General features: G+C 43.4%; 1 protein-coding gene across 1 annotated transcript; it reads left to right on the top strand.

Annotated features, from left to right (window-relative positions):
* The first annotated feature begins 10,246 nt into the window (after positions 1 to 10,246).
* On the top strand, positions 10,247 to 17,801 carry LOC137320375 (NAC-alpha domain-containing protein 1-like). The gene is made up of 3 exons (XM_067982076.1): positions 10,247 to 10,352; positions 14,137 to 15,196; positions 15,581 to 17,801. Exons 1-2 carry the CDS (start codon positions 10,247 to 10,249, stop codon positions 14,826 to 14,828), a joined length of 798 nt encoding a protein of 265 aa, XP_067838177.1. The 3' UTR covers positions 14,829 to 15,196; positions 15,581 to 17,801.
* Positions 17,802 to 21,846: the final 4,045 nt, after the last annotated feature.

Raw genomic sequence — 21,846 nt, 5'->3', positions numbered from 1 at the left:
TTTGCACAGTTGAACAGGTCGTAAACAGCATGGAGGACCCCCACCAGTGCTATTTAAAGGGATCATGCAGAATTTACAGGTTAATTGCTGGATTATAGCTTCTGACTGCTGATGCATTTGTACTTGTTTTTGGAGGTCTCCTATACTTGAATACTGGGACTAGGGAACTTAGCCTAAAAAATTAGAGCTAGGACTTACAGGAGCGAAGTTAGGAAATGCTTCTACATGCAAAGGGTAATAGAAGTTTGAAACGCACTTCTGCAAATGACAGTTGATGCTATCTCAATTGTTAATGTTAAATCTGAGATTGATAGATTTTTGTTAACTAAAAGTATTAAGGGATGTGGGGCGAAGGTGGGTATATGGAGTTAGGTCACAGACCAACATGATCTCATTGAATGGTGGAACAGGCTCCAGGGGCTAAATGGCCTACACCTGTTCCTATGTTCCTATAATAGTTTCAATGCTCTATAGGGAGTGGGCTGGCTAGCTGACAGGTATCAGCAAGGGAATTGGCAAAGTGGCAAGGGTGGGTCAGGAATACTGTCATCCTGAGAGAGGACAGCAGGTTCATGTTCCATGGAGCCACTGCCACTTGCTGCCTCCTGTTATGCACCACGTTCTGCTGCAAGAAAGCAAGACGTGTGTCGGTGAGCGTCCTGCAGGATGTTTGGGTGATGTGCCTGTCATGCTTGAATAGCTGCCAGTGTGTGTGACCTGTGAGTTGTGGGTGTGCGGCTTGCAACAGTGATAATGTGTGAAGGTGAGAGGAAGCATCTGATTGGAAGAGTTGAGAACTGATTGAAAGAGTTTGTTGGTAGGTAGGTGATGGGGGGTGTAGTGTGTGGAGTTGTGGATGTGGCTCGTAGTGCAGTTGGTAGGAGACGCCACTTGACAGTTGATCTCACTCATCTTGACCACTCGTGTCAAAACATTGAACTTCTTCCTGCGCTGCATCCATGTTCGTGATGCTATGCGCCTGGCATTGACTTCATCCCCTACTACTTCTTGAGCATCTGTCTGGAGGGTCTCTTGCACCCCCCCCCCCTGCGGATATAGGATGCCCCTCCTTCTGTCCATCTCTTGCACCAAGGCCTCTAGTGCATCAGCACTCTCTCGCAGGCCTGGTACAAACTCAGATCAGCAGATTGGTGAGGTCTGGTGTGCAGATTGGAGGATGCGGGATTTAGTAATGCGCAACCTTTATTCAATGTTTTAACATAACTCATCAGTGTGTAAACATAGGGATGGGACCTGCATCTGTGTTTTACATGTGCGATGTTTGATCTCCGTTCAGGCTCCTTGCAGACCTGTATCATATATTTTGCAAATAAGAGGTGCAGGCTGCCTTTACGTGGTGCTAGCTACTCGTGTGATATCAGGGCTCCCCTGCTGGTGAGCAGCCACTCAACAGTGCAGCTCGGCCTGGCTGCTCACAGATATCAGGTAAATGAATAGGCAGCACGAATCTCACGTGCTGCCTACATCTCAACGACTGGGTGCAGGTTAATCGCGCACCGAAAACCCTGCGCCCAGATTCAGGGGTTATCGAATTTAACCCCCAGTATTTTCATTTTGCAGAATTGGTCCATCTGCACCAATATTGCAGTCAGTATTAAATTACTTGAACATCCTTTGTGGAAAAGATCTACCGCATAGATTACTTAGTCTTACATTCTGTGTGTTATCTATGAAACAATCACAGTAGAATAGCCATGTTCATATTAACTTGTGGGTGTTTATAGGCCACCTTAACTGAAAGATAGCATAGACAACACAAAGCTAAAATGAGGCAGGGGACATTTAATACTTTACTAATGAATTATATTTCAAATTCAAATCAGATGTTTCAATTCTCCCGCACTATATAATTTAAAAAGATTAAAGGAAACATGTAGAAATTAAAATCAGTTGTAGAAAACTATTAGTTGAGAAGAAGGATATCATTTGTCTGAGTTGAAATTACTTCATAAAAATGCCTAAATTACATTTGTAGAAACCCTGTTCAATTAAACTATTCTTTTTCTTTTGGTGCTAGCTGTTATATCGGTGGTATGATGAATTATTGACCTCTCGTATCCATCTTCTCGTCCATTGACATTTTAATCAACCATTAGTCTGTTCATTGGATTTACAATGGGAATACACTACAGAGGTAAAACATACAGGGAGCACATTCTGATTTAACCAAAATAATGGTGTGTAATTTAGCCCTTGTCACTTTGCTGCTATTCCGTTGTGGGGAAAGATTTAGGAGCTCAATTTCCCTGTTATACTCTTGAGCTGAAAGGGTAATCTTGATTGGCTGAAGAAGCATCACGTGATTAAAAATAATCCTCAGTGAATGAAGTTGGTGTGTAATAGAACAGAGACAATTATCTGATGACATGACGAAGCACAGGCAATACCGTATGCAAAACTGGTGAAAAGTTTTAGGTACGGCTAGGGGCCTTTCACAACACATCAAAGCAGAGGTGGATAAAGGCACAGGCCTGTGCTGCCTGTGCCGAAAGGCTCAAACCAACTATGAGCCCCCTGCCAGGGTCCCAGTGTAAATACGGGGCCTAGGGTTGTCAGCTGTCCTGGATTGTCCCGGAGTCTCCAGGAATGCAAGATTAATCTCCCATGTACTGCTGTGAACAACCCAGGTGAAAAGAGGGAAGTAGAGTTTGTGGTTGGGGCATTGCGCCTGTGGAGTCTCTAATCATTGTGATAATGGACTGTCAGGTGCACATGTGCTTCCGGACGCCATTTATACTGGAAGTTGTAGTTCTTTACTCATTTCCGCTGTTCTCTGGGAGTGCAGAACTACAACTCCTAGAATACCCCGCCCACCCTGCTCCCCGAACATGGCAGCTTGGGAGAACCTAAAGGCTGAAAATAACCATCTGTGGAGTGTTGCTCAGCAGCTGATCGTCACCTGATGACATTCGTATAGACAACAGAGCTGGAGAACGGAAAATCAAGTCTTTCCTGCTGGAAGAAGTTTACTAAGAACAAACATGGATCCAAGGTGGTTTAATACCACTGTTTTAGAAATACACAGAAAATTACACTAACTTTTTAAATGATTTTAACTCAGTTTTTAATGTACTTTCTCCCCAAATCCGTCAGTCTGGCTTTCTCTCCCCAATTAAAAAAACAGTCTCATCAACCATGCCTGGGGTTATCCTACTGCTGCTTTGCTTTTCTCATGCATATTACCACAGGTTTGTGTTTTAATAGATTTGGGGGGGGGGAAGAGTCTCCCGAATGTTCCTGGTGCCCAAGACCTCAGCAATTATTATTCCAGTTCTGTTGAGGGCACTCATGTCTGCTGAGAGCTAGTGTGAGTGCCACTCGGGCCATTAAGGGCAGAATTTCCTGGGAACGCCCAGGAACTCACCCCCCCCCCTCCCCCCGACACGTCTCCTTGAGGTGTAGGAGGCGTGGTGGGCGGGAGAACTGCCCATGGCCCTTCATACTGGAGCTTAAAGGGCCAAGCTAAATGGGGCAGAAACTTGGTGCAACTGGGTTCCACCTCAAATTTTGGGTCACCATCCTGGGCTGAAATCAATGTTTTCACCCTTTTCAGCCCCAGGACCTTTGAGGCCTTAGTTTTTAAATTGTAGTTTTAAACTCCATAATGAAAATGGAGGTGCAATTTCACTACAAGTCAGCCCGCAGAGAAGGGCCAGGATTTACCACTTTTGCAGAATCCTAGTGCACCTTCGGCAGGGCGGGATTTCTGTCCACAGCAAGAATGCACCGGTAACCTCAACAGATTTTCCAGCCTTAAGTTGGCTCCCTGGCTTCCGCTTGGAGACTTCCTAGAGGGGAGGCAGAGATTGACTGCGGCAGGTCTAAGAGGCCTACCACATGGTAGAGTGGGCAGCAGCCTCTGTGCTGCCTTGTAAATTGGTTAAAAATGGTGCAGGAGCCTATACAGTTGATCACTCTGTTATCATCTGCAAAGGCTTTTTGACTACTTAAATTTTAAAAGGTGTCTCTGCTGCCAATAGCAACAGTAGATACCAGAGATGGGCAAAAGTCTCTTACGTCCAGCGTTGTCATGGCACAAATGATGGAAAGTAAGTCAGATGACATAGTTCTATTATTTGCACAGCAATATAATATGCCTGCCAGGAAATCTCTCCTGGAAGTGGCTGTGACAAATAGGGAGTCACTGGAATGATTCCCACAGAAGTTTCCACCTCTGTCCGTCCAAACTACATTAGGGAGCGAGCGTAACTCCAGCAACAAATCTAGGCCAAGATGGCTGGTTTACTGCCATAGTACGTTTGAGAAGGAGACAAAGTACTTTGGTGTGTTAATGTTCTAATTGCAAAATTGTTTGGAGTTTATGGGCCGGTGTGGGGGGGGGGGGTAAAATTAAACTTTGGTGGGGGCACAAAAGGGAAGTAGCAGATCGGACATCTGTTTTGGACCTCACCCATTTTCCTTTCCATTGAAGGCGTGTATATGGGCAGCCAATCCGCTATGGCCCATTTTGCGCCTCCGCTGAAATTGAATTTCGCCTTCTATGTATCGCAATAACAACTACTACCTTAAGGTGTGATCTATCAATTGAATTTACTATAAAGAAAAGAAAGAACTTGCATTTATATAGCGCCTTTCATGACTTCAGGACGCCCCAAAGCATCTTACAGCCAATGAAGTACTTTTGAAGTGTAGTCACTGTTGTAATGTAGGAAACGTGGCAGCCAATTTGGGCATAGCTAGGTCCAATAGTATCTTGTTACAGTGTTGGATTGCTTTGGAAACTAACGTATTCGCCCTATAATATTAGCAGCAAGAGCTGCCTAAAAGGAAAACATTTTTAGATCAAAATTTCTTACAGAAGTGCCAAATAAAATTCAGTTTGATTTGTCTTGCTGTGTAACACAGGGGTGAATTAAAAGTTCTGTTAGCTTGCACTTATGTAACCAATACGAAGTTAATATCCTGTTTTAGGTTTCATCAAAAACATTTGGTGGCAAGGAATAAAATGTTTTTATTGGTATGTTTAATGACCATAGTACATTGTCATAAAAATTGATGTTGCAATACTGAAAACAATACAAAATCAAGCCAATTTCTGCTTTACTTGTGCACAGTTAAAACTTCCCACATCCCCTGAAAGTACTACAAAGTCATAAATTTACTTTAATTTTAAAAAATAATAATTGCTTCAAGATTTTATGCAATCACATGATTAATGTATGTTACTACATGTTGATATTACTACAGCAATTAAGATTTAATTACAGAAAGTTTTGTTCTGGTTGCTTTGACAACCCTCATGTACTCGTAGCAAGCAATCAAAACATTTCTGAGTACAAAACTTATTTCAATCTCCCGCCCTATCTTCAGTGGAAGATTGGCCGAAACTTTGGGGGAAAAAAAATGGATATATAGCCATTTACACTCCGAATGTCTGTTGATCTTCCACCGAAGTTATGGTGGGAGATTGGGAACCCTTAATTCTACCCCCATGTAAGTAAGGAAGGACTCCAAGTCTGGATTGTCACGGCAATTTTAGAGGAAGGCACTTAGGGAAATTTTCTTCCTGTCTCATTTGCAACTAAAGACTTCATTTGAAGGTGAGGAGCAGCACTCAGAGGCGGCATATTTCAGGAATTTGTAGGCACATGGCTCGGAATTTCCCAAGATGTGCTTCCTGTGATCATTGTTCCCTGGTAGAACCTCTGGATCACAGAGCTATCCTTTTGGTGTCATCACTATTGCAGCTCCGAGTCCCGGGAAGGCACAAAATCCCAAAATTGCAAAGCTCCTCTGGCAACACTGGAGCGTAACGTAGATAAACGCAGGTTGGGATTTTGGGCAAGTACGGGCATGTGCCGAAGTCACTGTGTGCTGCAATTTGCAGGAGATACAGAAATGGGTTGGGGGGTGGGGATGCAAAGTGATATGATAATAGGGTTAGATGAAGTAGGGTAGGAGGAGGCTCGTGTGGAAAATAAACGTCGACGCATACCTAATAGCCTGCTACTGTGCTCTAAATTCTACGTAATTATGTAATTCTATGTAAAGAGATGTTGTACTGCTAGCCAACATCAGCCTCCTTATAACGATGAGTTATGATAATCAGGTCCCACACTGACATTCCCATTGTTTGTGGAGCCCTGTCCTTGACACTTACCTCACCCATATAAAATGGGGGTATGAGTTGGATTCTCAAAGCTAACTTACACTTCCCAAAGTTTAATTTAAAGATGGATTGATATTTAGTTGCATTTAGTTTCCTGGATTAGTTTCTTTTGGTGTGGTGATGGAATTTTTGCATTTTAATATGCTTTACCACATTTGCTTGCAGTATTGCTAATTACTGTTGCAAAGGAAATTGCTGAAGATGGGAATTTCTTTGGGAGTTCCCATTGCACTTTATAATTTAGATGAGGAAGACTAATTCATGAAAAACAGCAAATCCAGGGGCAATGATACCTGAGGTATTATGCCTGCATCCATCACTACCTTAGGACCCACATTTACAGGTGCTGACACACCTACATGTCAAAGGAAACTTCTCTTCGCCACTTCCGCTTCACAAGAGAGACTGTCATTGAGCTATGACCTGCAGATAACTTCTCAAACAACGATTACTTTTGCCTAGTGTGAAGCTTACCAGAGCACTAAGCTTTCATACTAGCAAAACCTTCTAAGTTATCTGCTACATCAGCCAGTATACAGTTCTTAGTTTTATCATACAAGTGTCAGGCATTTTCGGGCTAATTTTACACTCGTTTTACACTCCATCTAGTTTTCTTTTCCATTGGCTTCAATGGTCCACCACCTTTGTGCGCTCACTCAAGATGTTGAGAACCTTTCCCTGCAAGTGCACACAAGACATCCACATGTTGGAAATTGACAGGGCATCCAGCCAGAAAGCCCTGTGTCCAGTGCACATTCTTCCTTGAGTGACTGCATGTAAATTCTGGAGGCAGAGCAGTTTCAGAGTCCACCTTTCCAATATTTATCACTCAACCAACATCAGTAAAACAGGTTAATTACTCATTTACTCATTATGCACAAACATTTACTCATTATGGACAAAGGTCCCAGTTTGTGGGACCTTGCTATGCACAAATTGGCCGCCACATTTCCCCACAATATAATAGTGATCACACTTCAAAAATACGTTGTTGGCTGTGAAGCACTTTGGGAAGTCCTGAGGTCATGAAAGGCGCTATATCTGTGTGTGTGTGTGTGTGTGTGTGTGTGTGTGTATAATTTCTTTCAACATTTAGATAGGAACATAGGATCATTAAGAACAGGAGTAAGTAATGTGTACGGAGTAAGCAGTGTGTACCATCCACAGGATGCACTGCAGCAACTCGCCAAGGCTTCTTCGATAGCACCTCCCAAACCCGCGACATCTACCACCTAGAAGGACGAGGACAGCAGGCACATGGGAACAATACCACCTGCACGTTCCCCTCCAAGTCACACACCATCCCGACTTGGAAATATATCGCCATTCCTTCATCGTTGCTGGGTCAAAATCCTCGAACTCCCTTCCTAACAGCACTGCGGGAGAACCTCCATCATGTGGACTGCAGCGGTTCAAGAAGGCGGCTCACGACCTCCTTCTCAAGGGCAATTGGGGATGGGCAATAAATGCCGGCCTTGCCAGCGACGCCCACATCCCATGAACGAATAAAAAAATTTCAGCCCCTCGAGCCTGCTCCCCCATTCAATTACAGCATGGCTGATCTGCACCTTAACTCCAGTTAGCTGCCTTTGCTCCATATCCCTTGATACCCTTACCTAATAAAAATCTTTCTTTCTCAGGCTTGAAAGCTCCAATTGTCCCAGCATTCACAGCTATTTGGGAGGGAGAATTTGAGATTTCTACCACCCTTTGTGCGAAAAAGTGCTTCCTGATTTTGCTTCTGAATGGCCTAGTTCTAATTTTAAGACTATGTCCCCTTGTTCTTGATTCCCCCATCAGAGGAAATAGTTTCTCCAAATCTATCCTATCAAATCCTTTTAACATTTTAAACACCTCAATCAGATCACCCTCAACCTTCTCAACTCCAGGGGGTATAAGCCAAGTTTATACAACCGGTCCTTGTAATTTAACCCACTAAGCTCAGGTATCATTCTGGTGAATGATATCACTCTGCAAGCCAGTTAAGTGCCATGCAAAAACTGTGTCTGGCAGCTTTTCTGCCATTGTATGAAAAAGGGGAAAGCTTGTTTGGATTGCACGGTACCTTCCTGAGGGTGCTGCATCTCACAATTTTGGTTCATGCAATGCGTACTGTGCCCCAATATTAATAAAGTGCATAAAGGCGACTACACTTATTTTGGCACTCCTCCTGATTCCATTGAACTTTTTATTTTTAGCGTGCTTGCATCTTTGCTTTCATTGGAGGGTAACCTTCTGCTCCAATAAGCATCTCTCCCCTTTGCTGCTCCTCTTACATTAGCAGCTCCAATACACCTTCCTAGAAAGAAGTAGTTCTTGGCTCTATTTTGAGTTCCACCAATTATTCTGTTCCAAATGCAAAAGGAATCATTCTTTTTTAAGGTTGAGCTACAGCTCTCTAAGAGCTGTTGCCTTGCACTTCTGGCCCAGCTCCCATTTCCCATTTTCGAGGCGCTGAGAGTCTATTACAGTTAGAGGGAAGGAATAATTTTGTAATTTCCAGTGAGGACAAACCTCCCCACTGCTGGCACTGGTGCTTCAGCTCTATAGGCATAAACTTCCCTAAAATTGCCTACATTGTAAATTTGGCCCTCAAAGACTGTCAAAGCAAACGTGAGCTGTAGTGAGTCAGGTTACAATGTCAGGATGTAATACATGACTAAAATAATGGCAAATACCTTTGGCATCTCATAAAGTCTAATAACTGCAAAATATCATTTTTCTCATCCCCATTTTTGTGTGTTAATTGTATGTTACTGCTCAGTTTTCAGTTTGATTTGTTTTTAGTTAGGAGCAGAACAATGCATATTTTGTTTATCCAGAGGTTATTTACTTCTCTTTAGACTGGTCAGCAAGTTGCAGAGACACAAACATGTTTTGTATCAGTGAATACACACAATATTCCACAATATTATTCATACTAGTTACTAAAGATGAATGTTAACTTTGTGTTTTCAGAAGCTCTAAAATTTGGTGGCCTCCATTCCCCCTTGTCCCCACTGTACCACCAGGCGTTAGGCAGACACTGGGGGTTAAATTCGATAACCCCCGAATCCGGGTGTGGGGGTAGCAGTGCGCGATTAACCCATGCCCTGTTGTTACGATGCAGGCAGCACGTGAGATTCGTGCTGCCTGGTCATTTACCTGATTCCAGTGAGCAGCCAGGTGTGACTGCGCTACTGAATGACTTCTTACCAGCAGGGGGGCCCCGATATTGCGTGAGTGGCTCGCACCTCTTAAAGGCAGCCTGCACCTCTTAAAGGGCATGGTTGATCTGTGACCTAACTCCATATACCCGCCTTAGCCTCATATCCCTTAATACCCTTGGTTAACAAAAATCTATCAATCTCTGATTTAAAATTAACAATTGAGCTAGCATCAACTGCTGTTTGCAAAAGAGTGTTCAAAACTTCTACCACCCTTTGTCCGTAGAAGCATTTCCAAATACACGCGTGCAAGTCCTGGCTCTAATTTTTAGGCTATGTCCCCTAGTCCCACTATTCAAGTATAGGAGACCTCCAAAAACAGGTATAAATGCATCAGCAGCCAAAAGCAATAATTCAGCAGCCAGCCTGTAAATCCTGCATGATCCCTTTAAATAGCACTGGTGAGGGATCCTCCAGGCCATCTATGACTTGTTCAGCTGTGCGTAGTTAAAACAGTGCGTTAGCTGGAGCATTGAGTTCCAAGATTGTATCTGTCCCTTTAAATCAGCGTTGCATATTCTCTTTACTATATATGGTACCTGCATTTGTTAACTGCGTATGCGCAAAGACCTTTACCAAGGTGGCATCCAGTGCACGTCATGCTAGAAGTGGTCACACACATTCTGGACATTATTTTGGGATCTTAGGAGGCCACGTAGTGCCTGAACAGCATGCACTACGCGGCCGAATTTATAGCCCACTGTGACTACCACTTACTTAGGATCAAACTCAAAACAAATTCCAAGGCTGAAGTAACTCAAATTTATATGCTTTCGACTATAATTGTCAATGTGCAAACATTGCCCAATTCAGGAGATGAGTTGGCCTGTCCATTTAAAGTAAAATGTGAGCGTGTGTGTGCGGAAGCACAGAATGTCCTTTTGTACTCATGTGTGTGCCCTACTTTCTCTATCCAAATACTATAACATTCTCCACCATCCGAATAACTAACATCCAAGCAGCAGCTGTCAGCAGTTGCAACCAAATTGACAAAGGTAAGTTTTTAAAAAATTGTTTTAACTGATGCATTGTGTGTTGCGCTGGTGAAGAAAGAACCAGATTCAGATATTTTGACCTCAGATGGGGCAGCAGTAATGACATTCCAATTTGTTTCACTCGTGCCCTCCAACCTATCACAGAATGTTGTTCTTTTCCTGCTCCTCTTTCCCCGGCTTTGTACTTGCTTAAAACTGTTAATCTCTAACATCTTGCATTTCTGATGAAAGGTAATCGACCTGAAACTCTGTTTCTCTCTCCACAGATGCTGCCTGACCTGCTGAGTGTTTCCAGCATTTTCTGTTTTTATTTCAGATTTCCAGCAACTGCAATATTTTGCTTTTGTCCAAGTTTATGCAACCTGTCCTCATAATTTAACCCTTTAAGCCCCGGTATCAATCTGGTGAATCTGCGCTGTACCCCTTCCTGGGCCTTTCCTGAGGTTTGGTGCCCAAAACTGAACACAGCACTCCATATGGAGTCTGACCAAGGCTCTGTACAACTGAAGCATCACTTCCTCACTTTTGAATTCCAACCTCCTGAGATAAAGGCCAACATTCCATTACCCTTTTTGATTGCTTTTGTTATCCATGCTCCTCCACAGCTCCTAGTCTCTCACCATTAAGAAAAAATCCCAATTTGCCTTTCTCAGATCCAAAGTGGGTGACCTCACATTTCTCAACATTGAAATCCATCTATTATAGTTTTGCCCACTCGCTTCACCTGTCTATGTCCCTTTGTAACTTCCTGCTGCCTTCCATACAACTTAATATGACTTCTAACTTAGTGTCATCTGCAAACTTGGATAAACAACTGTCTAGTCCTCCATCCAAGTCATTAATATATATGGTGAAAAGCTGAGGCCCCAGAACAAATCACTGGGGACCACCAGTTGTCACATCCTGCCAATCAGAGAAAAAACCCTTTGTCTCTACCCTCTGTCTCCCACCAAGTACCGACAAGGTTATTTCCAATTCCTTGCACTTTCATTTTTGCTCATAATCCTGTGCAGAACCTTATCAAATGCCTTCTGAATGTCCATATAGACAACATCCATTAACACTCCCCTATCCACCATGCGAGTGACCACCTCAAAAATTCAAGTAGATTAGTCAGACATTACCTACCCTTCACTAATCCATGCGGTCTCTCTTTGATCAGCTGGTACTTGTCCAAGTTCTCAGTCACTCTGTCTCAGGTGATACTTTCCAGTAACTTCCCCACAGTTAATGTTAAATGGACAAATTTGTCGTTACCTGGTTTCTCCCTCCCTCCTTTTTTAAATAATGGAGAGATATTTTCAATTTTCCAATCCAAAGGTTCAATTATTGAATCTAGACAGCTATGGAAAATTATGATTAAAACATCTGCACGTTGGGGTGGAAACCAGATACATTAGGTCCTGGAGATTTGCCTATCTTGAGTCCCATTATTTTCTCCATTACCATTTATTGCTTATATTAAATCAACTAAATTCCTCCCCTTTACTTATTTTAGGTTCCCTTGTGCCGTTGGTATTTTGTCCTGTTCCTCCACTATGAAAACAGATACAAAGTATTAATTTAACTAGTCTGCCATTCCCTTATTATCCATGATAGTTTTACCTGCATCGGTCTTTAATTTCCCTTTACCATTCTCTTTTTCTTAATATGTTCATGAAATCTTTTGCTGCTAGCTTTGATATCCCTTGCAAGTTTTTTTTCATATTTCCTTTTTGCACCTCTTATTACTTTCTTTGTATCCCTTTGTTACTGTTTATAGCTCTCCCAGTCCACTGAATTTCCAATTTTTCTTGTATCAGTGTAAGCCTTTTCTTTTAGCTTGATGTCTCTTACCTTATTTGTTGATCATCATTGTTTAACTAAACAAGTGTAGCCTTTGCCGTTGCCTGTTAGGGGTATGTACTGGTTTTGTGACATACCAAATACTTCTTTGAATACTTCCCACTGTTTGTCTGTAGGTTTACCCATGAACAGTTCAGCCCAGTTTACTGTGGTCAATTCTTTTCCCATCCCTTCAAAGTTTTCCATACTTAAATTAAAAACCTTAGTTTGTGACTCTCCCTTCTCTCTCTCAATCCTAATATCAAATTCAATCATATTATTGCCACTATGTGCAAATTGCTCTGTTACCGTCAGATTGTTAACTAATTCTGGCTCGTTACTCATCACTAAATCCATTGTCACTTCAAAACATATTCTTCTACAAAACTGTCCCGAATACATACTAGTAATACACTGCCTTTACTACTTGAACTGTCCTGCTTCTCCAAGTCTCTATGGGATATCTCCCATTATAATCACATTGTTTTTGCTACATGCTTCCCTGATCTCCGTATTTATACATCACCCACTACATCACTAGTGCCAGGAGGACTGTGGACAACTCCTACTAGAGTCGAGAATCTTTTGCTGTTCCTTAACTCTACCCATTGTGTTTTCACTGCTTGATCACCCTTACTGAAATCCCTCCTTTTCTTGCATAGTGCACACCAGGCATGAAGTAGGCCTCAGACCATTGTATCCAATTAAATGGGGCTCTTGTGCTCAAAGTGGTACAGCACAATGGTGTATTACTTTGTATCACTGTTTCCTCATTGTTTAGCTATAATGTACCAGAGCTCAGCACTGTACATGCCAATGTGATCAAGAAGCAGTTTGCACCCTAGGAGCCTGTCATCAATTGATTGCAAGGGTCATAAGAGGGCCAAATTTTACTGAAATGAGGGGTCTTCTCATAATGTGATCTGAAGGCCATTACCTTTCAGTTGGGTCCTTGCTGTTCTCGCTGAATATCTCAGCAACTCACTGTTACAGAAGTTACAGAAATTTCTTGGAGCCTATTAAAGCTGTATTGCATCTTTTATCAGCTATAGGCATTCATATGGACACAGCTCTTGTAGGTTTTGGAACAAAATGATCAGAGGAGGATGCCAAACAGATGCCATGGCCCTTTAGATGCTCCATTTGAACAGGTCCTTATGACCACTCATGCAAAACCTTGGCTCTCATACCTGGACCTGTTTGACAACACCTACCTATGCGGACTAAGATTCCCAATGGATACTATAACGACACTTTTGCAGCCAAATTTTGAAACCAGTTCCAGCAGAGGGATAGAACTATCTGTGGCTGTCAAGCTTACAGCATTGTTGAACTTTTATGTGGCTGGCAAATACAGGAGATCTCTGTCACAACACCCAACCTTTAGATCACAATTGCATCAAGATAGTCACTGATGCGATGTTTGTCCAGACTAGTGGCTTAATCTATTTTCCTATGAAAAAAAGCCATCAGCAAGGAAGAGCCCTACACTTCTACCATATAACAGGTTTTCCACAAGTGCAGGACATCATTTACTGCACTCGTGTGGCCATACTTGCTTCTACCTCCAATTAATAGAATAGGCTACCTTTACAAGAATGTCCAGGTTTGTGATCATAGAAACAGAATTATACATGTACATGTTCATTTCCCTAGAAGCTACCATTATTTCCTCATTCTGTAGCAGTCAACAGTGCTGGCAAACCCACTAAGAACAAGGATCCTATTTTGAAAGTTGATGGCATAAAGGATTGTTAAATTAAGTCAAATTTCCTTCCAATTTTATAAAAATAGCACTGGTGGCTAGACCCCCTGTTAAGATTTGAATTCAAGTAATCACTCATGCATTGCAAAGTAAAGCTATCCTTATAACATGACAGTGTAAAGGAATGATGCCCTTTGTTCAAAGATATAAGAGCAAATTTTAATAATTAAGTAAAGAAAATATTAACTAAACAAGGCTCAACTCCGAACCTGCCTGAGAAAAATGATACAATTCCAAACCTGCCTGTGGAGGATGATATAACTCCGAGCCTGCCTGTGGAGGATGATATAACTCCGAGCCTGCCTGTGGAGGATGATATAACTCCGAACCTGCCTGTGGAGGATGATATAACTCCGAACCTGCCTGTGGAGGATGATATAACTCCGAGCCTGCCTGTGGAGGATGATATAACTCCGAACCTGCCTGTGGAGGATGATATAACTCCGAACCTGCCTGTGGAGGATGATATAACTCCAAACCTGCCTGTGGAGGATGATGCAACTCCGAACCTGCCTGTGGAGGATGATATAACTCCGAACCTGCCTGTGGAGGATGATGCAACTCCGAACCTGCCTGTGGAGGATGATATAACTCCGAACCTGCCTGTGGAGGATGATATAACTCCGAGCCTGCCTGTGGAGGATGATATAACTCCGAACCTGCCTGTGGAGGATGATATAACTCCGAGTCTGCCTGTGGAGGATGATATAACTCCGAGCCTGCCTGTGGAGGATGATGCAACTCCGAGCCTGCCTGTGGAGGATGATACAACTCCGAGCCTGCCTGTGGAGGATGATACAACTCCAAGCCTGCCTGTGGAGGATGATATAACTCCGAGCCTGCCTGTGGAGGATGATACATTGACTCCTTTGTTCACTTTCACTTAAGGACAGTTGCACTTTTTAGGGTGGACACCACATGGACCTCCATCTGCCTCACCAACATAAAATAGTACAATTAAATAAGACAGTTGAATGCTGACTTGATGAAAACGAGAAAGTAAGTAGCAATGCTGAGAGGAAGGACCTTTTTACAGTGTTTTAAATGGAGTAGCTTATTCATTAGTGTTTTATGTTGCTCGAGCAAATATTTTTCAAATATTATGGCCCCAATTTTAACTCTGGGCAGGTTGGAAATTCACTCACTGCTGCAGAAATCAGGCACGGGCTATTTTAAATCCAAGGCTTCATCAACATGTTGCCACTCCTCTTCCTACTCGAAATCCGATTGCTCGAGGTTGCCCGCCAGCATACAGGTAGGTGTGGGGATGGAGGTTCTGGGTGGGTCTCATGGGAGTGAAGGTGGGGGGTGGGGGAGTCTAGTGTAGGGCCCAAAGGCACACTCCTGCTTCTCCAGGCACCACATCGGAAAGTGAAAAACTTACCTTTCAGGGTCTCCTCATGTCTCAATCTTCATCTGAGCTGGTCCAGCCTGGCAGGAAAGCTGCAGCAGCTTCCTCACTCATCGGACCCCGATCTGCATATTTAAAGAAGGAAATCGTGGTTGATAGGATTGGACAGCTCGAGGGTGGGTAAGTAACCTGGGCAACTGTAATTAGTCAGCCACCTGGTTTTCACCAGGCGGGTAGAGTTAAAATCGCCTCCTAGCTCCTGAGTGCATTCTTTGCTTGTGTCTGCAGGCTGAAGTCCATGCTGCTGTATTTCTACTGAACAATTGCAACAGAAAACAGTTTCCAGCCAAGATATCATATGAACACTTCTTGCCCATTGTGACATTTAGGAACCTATTCCTGCTTGTGATCACAGACTGTAATTAAAACATGAAGATCAATTTATTCCCCAACCTCTTACACATATCTGACCCAATTGCCTTGTAACCTAAAGAACAAACAGTGAATTGAAAGGATTATTGAATGGAGGTGAGGTGAGAGTGACTGCCCTTAACATCAAGGCAGCATTTGATCGAGTGTGGCATCAAGGAGCCCTAGTAAAATTGAAGTCAATGGGAATCGGGGAAAACTCTCCAGTGGCTGGAGTCGTAACTAGCACAAAGGAAGATGGTAGTGGTTGTTGGAAGCCAATCATCTCAGCGCCAGGATATTGCTGCAGGAGTTCCTCAGGGCAGTGTCCTAAGCCCAACCATCTTCAGCTGCTTCATCAATGACCTTCCCTCCATCATAAGATCAGAAGTGGGGATGTTTGCTGATGATTGCAGTGTTCAGCTCCATTCGCAACCCCTCAGATAACGAAGCAGACGGAGCACGCATGCAGCAAGACCTGGACAACATCCAGGCTTGGGCTGATAAGTGGCAAGCAACATTCATGCCACACAAGTGCCAGGCAATGACCATCTCCAACGAGAGAGTCTAACCACCTCCCCTTGACATTCAACGGCATTACCATCGCCGAATCCCCCACCATCAACATCCTGGGGGTCACCATTGACCAGAAACTTAACTGGACCAGCCACACAAATACTGTGGCTACAAGAGCAGGTCAGAAGCTGGGTATTCTGCAGCGAGTGACTCCCTTCCTGACTCCCCAAAACCTTTCCACCATCTACAAGGCACAAGTCAGGAGTGTGATGGAATACTCTCCATTGCCTGGATGAGTGCAGCTCCAACAACACTCAAGAAGCTCGACATCATCCAGGACAAAGCAGCCCGCTTGATTGGCATCCCATCCACCACCTTAAACATTCACTCCCTCCACCACCGGCGTACTGTGGCTGCAATGCGTACCATCTACAAGATGCAATGTAGCAACTTGCCAAGGCTTCTTCGACATCACCTCACAAACCCGCGACCTCTACCACCTAGAAGGACATGGGCATCAGGCACATGAAAACAACACCACCTGCACGTTCCCATCCAAGTCACGCACCATCCGGACTTGGAAATATATCGCCGTTCCTTCATTGTCGCTGGGTCAAAATCCTGGAACTCCCAGGCACTGTGGGAGTACCTTCACCACATGGACTGCAGCGGTTCAAGAAGGCGGCTCACCACCACCTTCTCAAGGGTAATTAGGGATGGGTAATAAATGCTGGCCTTGCCAGTGACGCCCACATCCCATGAATGAATAAAAAAATTATAGTCTGCCACCTCCTGGAAAGCTGGAATTTTTTTCCAGTGGCTATCAAGCATAACAATGGACAGAGACAGACAATACTATGTATGAGGTTACGCCATGAGTCTGTATTCATTCACTGTAAATGTAAATCTGTGGATTTTACATGAGTCTGTGTCAGAGTGCTATGCACTGTAACTCAAAATGTCACAGAAAAAAAGAATTGTTTTCATCAAACACTTCACAGTTTGAAGAAAAAGAGTGGTGTCAGTAAGTTGAAGTGGCTTGGTGCTTGCAGTATTATTTGGTGAATTATATATGTAACACCTGACACGGAGTTGCAGTCAGAAATAAAAATAGCTTACCAAATGACATAATCCACAAACTGACATTACAGAGGGCCTAGTTAAAATATACACATAACTTTACTTATTAATTGCTGTTGATGGACATGACATGAGATCTGGTGACTGCTTCCTTTTCACTTCTGGTTTAAAGGCAGCCCACCAAAAATAATCCCCTGACATATGGCATATAATAGAGGCATGGAATATAGATATGTATATTCTTACTGTACTCAAGGAAATACATTGCAGGGCAACCTACTTGATCATAAATGTAAAATTGCCTCTTTTGTCTGAAAGATAAAGTCCAGCTGAATGATAAAGTTGAAGTATTAGGTGGTGCCGCATTCAGATCTACACCATGTTCAACTGTTGCTTAGCCCGATCTCCTGACTGTTACTGTTATGCTGCTGACAAGATCAGAAAATACTGCAGTCTATGGTTAATACAGTGTGGGATAGATATGGCAATAAAGTTGTCAAGTCTTCATTCATAATGTAGAGCCAATGGTTTTTTTGGCTGACTGTGGCCATCTAGATTCCAGTCTTAGCATTTTGCAGAACCCCGAATATTGCTGCCTTGTGGAGATCCTTGAAAAAATCCCATACAAGTCTTTTTTAAAGGGATACCACCTTTATGAAAATATACATAGCAATTTTTTTTTGTTCACAGACAATGTGGTAATGTAGAGCATACCAAAACCCGTCATCACATCGCACATGCACAATACCATCATAGCAAAAATAACTCATAGCTTTTCTGGGTCTTTTCCATTCCAAATTGGGAAAAAAAAGTTTGCCAAATATTTTTGCAGAAAGGCAACGCCCCTTTAAAATTCTAACATTTGCAGGCAGATGTGTCATAAACTGTAAAGAGCATTGATGTGAAAAATGTACTTTCTATCAAAGGCTGATGTGTTGTTTGTAGCTTGGTTTCATTGTAAGAAAAATGCTGACATTTATTGTTAGTGTAGTCAGTTTTTTGTTACATATTTGGGGGATATGATAAAAGAAAATGGGGTGGAAAAAAAAATTAGTTAAGGCCTATTATTGGGTGTGGGTAACGCCATCTGCTATTAAACCACGCCCAATGCCCCCTGTGCAGGCGGGATGAGAACTTCGTCTGGCCTCAGTACTCACCTTCAAATAGTGTTGAAATCTCTGCCTTCCACGATGATTGAAGTAAATGCCCACTTTCCACCAGCAGAGGGAGCCCCAATCTCTTAAAGGGAGGATGTCTCTTAAAATCTCTTAAAGGTAGTCGGTACCTGTTATTTGCTAAAAATAACAGTCTGCTGTCTGCACGGAATCTGAATGGAGATCAGACATCGCATACATAAAACACAGATGCAGGTCCCGTCCCTATGTTAACAAACTGATGAGTTATGTTAAATTATTGAATAAAGGTTGCACACTTCTAAATCCCTCATCCTCCAATCTGCATGCCAGAATTTACCAATCTGCCGATTTGAGTTTGTACCATGCCTGCGAGAGTGCGTGCACCAAGGTTCTCTGCTGATGCACTAGAGGTCTTGGTACAAGAGGTGGACAGAAGGGGGGACATCCTATATTCGTAGGGGAGGGAGGATGGCAAGAGGCCCTCCAGACATATGCCGAAAAGGCAATGGAGGCTGCGGGGGATGAAGTCAATGTCAGGCTCTCAGCACCACGAACATGGATGCAGTGCAGGAAAAAGTTCAGTGTTTTGACACGAGTGGTCAAGGTGAGTGAGGTCAACTGTCAGGTGGTGTCTCCTACCAACTGCAACACGAGCCTCATCCACTGCTCCACGCACTACACTCCCCATCGTCCACCTACCAACAAACTCTTTCAATCAGTACTCAATTCTTCCAATCTGATGCTTCCTTTCACCCTCACACATTACCACTGTTGCAAGCTGCCCACCCACAACTCACAGGCCACACACACTGGCAGCTATTCAACCATGACAAGCACATCACCCAGACACATGTCCCGCTTTCTTGCAGGAGAAGGTGGCGCATATCAGGAGGCAGCAAGTGGCAGTGGCATTTAGCTCCTCGAGCCTGTTCAACCATTCAATGCGATCATGGTTGATCTGTGGCCTAACTCCATATACCCACCTTAGCCCCATATCCCTTAATACCCTTGGTTCACAGAAACGTAACAATCTCAGATATAGAATTCACAATTGAGCGAGCATCAGCTGCTGTTTGCAGAAGAGTGTTCCAAACTTCTCCCACGCTTTGCACGTAGAAGCAACTCCGAACTTCACTCCTGCACATCCTGGCTCTAGATGTTAGGCTATGTCCCCGCGTCCTGGTATTCAAGTATAGGAAACCTCCAAAAACAGGTACAAATGCATCAGCAGCCAGCAGCAATAATCCAGCCGCTAAACTGTAAATCCTGCGTGTTCGTTTTAAATTGCACTGGTGCAGGGTCCTCCAGGCACTCTAAGACATGTTCAGATGGTCGTAGTTAAGGCTGTGCGTTGAGTTGCGCTAATACCTATGCCAAGATGGCATCCGGCGACGTCACGCTGGAAATGTGCATGCAAGACACCATCTTGCCAATTCGGAAGGCCGCATAGCACCGAAACAACAGGCGCTACACGGCCCAATTTCTGGCCCAACATTTCTGATTGTGTTTTCATAGAAAACAACTTCTTCCAAAAATGCTCCTTTTTTTATTCGTTCATGGGATGTGGGCGTCACTGGCGAGGCCAGCATTTATTGCTCATCCCTAATTTCCCTTGAGAAGGTGGTGGTGATTTGTGCCTTGTAAATGATGGAAAGGCTTTGGGGAGTCAGGACGTGAGTCACTCACCACAGAATATCCAGCCTCTGACCTGCTCTTGTAGCCACAGTATTTATATGGCTGGTCCAATTAAGTTTCTAGTCAATGGTGAACCCCAGGATGTTGATGGTGGGGGATTCGGCGATGGTAATGCCATTGAATGTCAAGGGGATGTGGTTAGACTCTCTCTTGTTGGAGATGGTCATTGCTTGGCACTTGTCTGGCGTGAATGTTACTTACCACTTATCAGCCCAAGCCTGGATGTTGTCCAGGTCTTGCTGCATGCGATCTGACAATCTGAAATATATATATGAATAACCAAGAACACACAAAGTATAAACAACTTGCCAAACACTCATTTTACTTCAATTTTTTACTTTCTAAAATACATTTTTACAATGAGGCCCAAAACAATTCCAGCAGGGGAATACATTGCAATGCTCGAGACTTCAGGGAATTGAAATGTTGATTGGCCTACTAATCGAGGTCATCTCCTATGCCCCAGAAGAATAAGAATAATAAACATGAGGAATTCCATGAGCAGTAGGCTAGAATATTTAACTCTTAAAGGCCAAGAGGCAAGATTTCGCCCCTTCATATCTTACAATTATGAATTTTTTTCATATAAACTTACTGATAGAAAAATTTATCCTAGATCCCTCCTTAGTAACTACTGCCTTATCTTCAACCTCCCTTTCCTCTCCAAGATCCTTGAAAGTGTTTTCATCTCCAAGCTCCCTGCCCATCTTTCCTGCAACACCCTGTTTGAATCCCTCCAATGTCTTCTGCCCCTTCTACGACAGCCAAAAACCAAAACAGCCCGAACCAAAGTCTGAATAACATTCTTAGTGACTGTGACTATGGTGCACTATCCTTCCTCATCCTCTTCAACCTCTGTGTAGCCTTTGACACAGTCAACCACACCATCCTGCTCCAACGCTCTTCCTTTAAACAGTTCCATAGATTGCTCTTGCTTAGTGTTACTCTTATCTATCTAATTGTAGCCAGAGAATCTCTAGCAATAGCAACACTTGACACTGTCACCTCTGGCCCCCTCCTCTTCCTCATCGACATGCTGCCTCTTGGCGACATCATCTGTAAACATGGAGTTAGCTTCCACATATATACTGATGATTCCCAGCTCTCCCTCTCCGCTACCCGACAGTCCCTCCAGTGCCTCTGTGATGTTAGACTGCTAATCCAAAATCCAGTCTTAGATTAGTTTTAGCTTTCCCCAGCTAAATATTGGGAAGATCAAAGCCATCATCTTCAGTGCTCACCATTGATTATTGTGAAAGTGAATAGTTATGTTGCTAGGACAATTAACTATGTAGCAAGAAGTACGATGTTTTCTTTGTACAAGGCCTTGGTCAGGCCACATGTAGAATACTGGAGCCAATTTTCACATATAGCACACATCAGGGCATTCTGGAAGGGGAGGGTGAACAGCCAGTAGTCGTGGTCCATATTGGTACCAACGACATAGGTAAAAAAAGGGATGAGGTCCTGCATGCAAGGTGAATTTAAGGAGTTAGGAGATAAATTAAAAAGCAGGACTTCAAAGGTAGTGATCTCAGGATTACTACCGGTGCCACGTGCTAGTGAGTATAGGAACAGGAGAATAGACAGGATGAATGCGTGGCTGCAGGGATGGTGTAGGAGGGAGGGATTTAGATTCCTGGGACATTGGGACCGGTTCTGGGGAAGGTGGGACCTGTACAAGCGTGATGGGTTACACCCGAGCAAGATCGGGACCAA

Source organism: Heptranchias perlo, chromosome 4 (assembly GCF_035084215.1).
Source record: "Heptranchias perlo isolate sHepPer1 chromosome 4, sHepPer1.hap1, whole genome shotgun sequence".
Taxonomy (NCBI): Eukaryota; Metazoa; Chordata; class Chondrichthyes; order Hexanchiformes; family Hexanchidae; genus Heptranchias; species Heptranchias perlo.
The sequence above is the reverse complement of the archived record's forward strand: the minus strand, read 5'-3'. Positions and strand labels throughout refer to the sequence as shown.

Bases quoted from the DNA above. Each gene is read 5' to 3' on its own strand.
- LOC137320375 (XM_067982076.1), top strand. From the start codon at position 10,247: ATGTGTGTGCCCTACTTTCTCTATCCAAATACTATAACATTCTCCACC. The intron at 10,353-14,136 runs GTAAGTTTTTAA...TAACTAAACAAG, and splicing joins TTGCAACCAAATTGACAAAG to GCTCAACTCCGAACCTGCCT.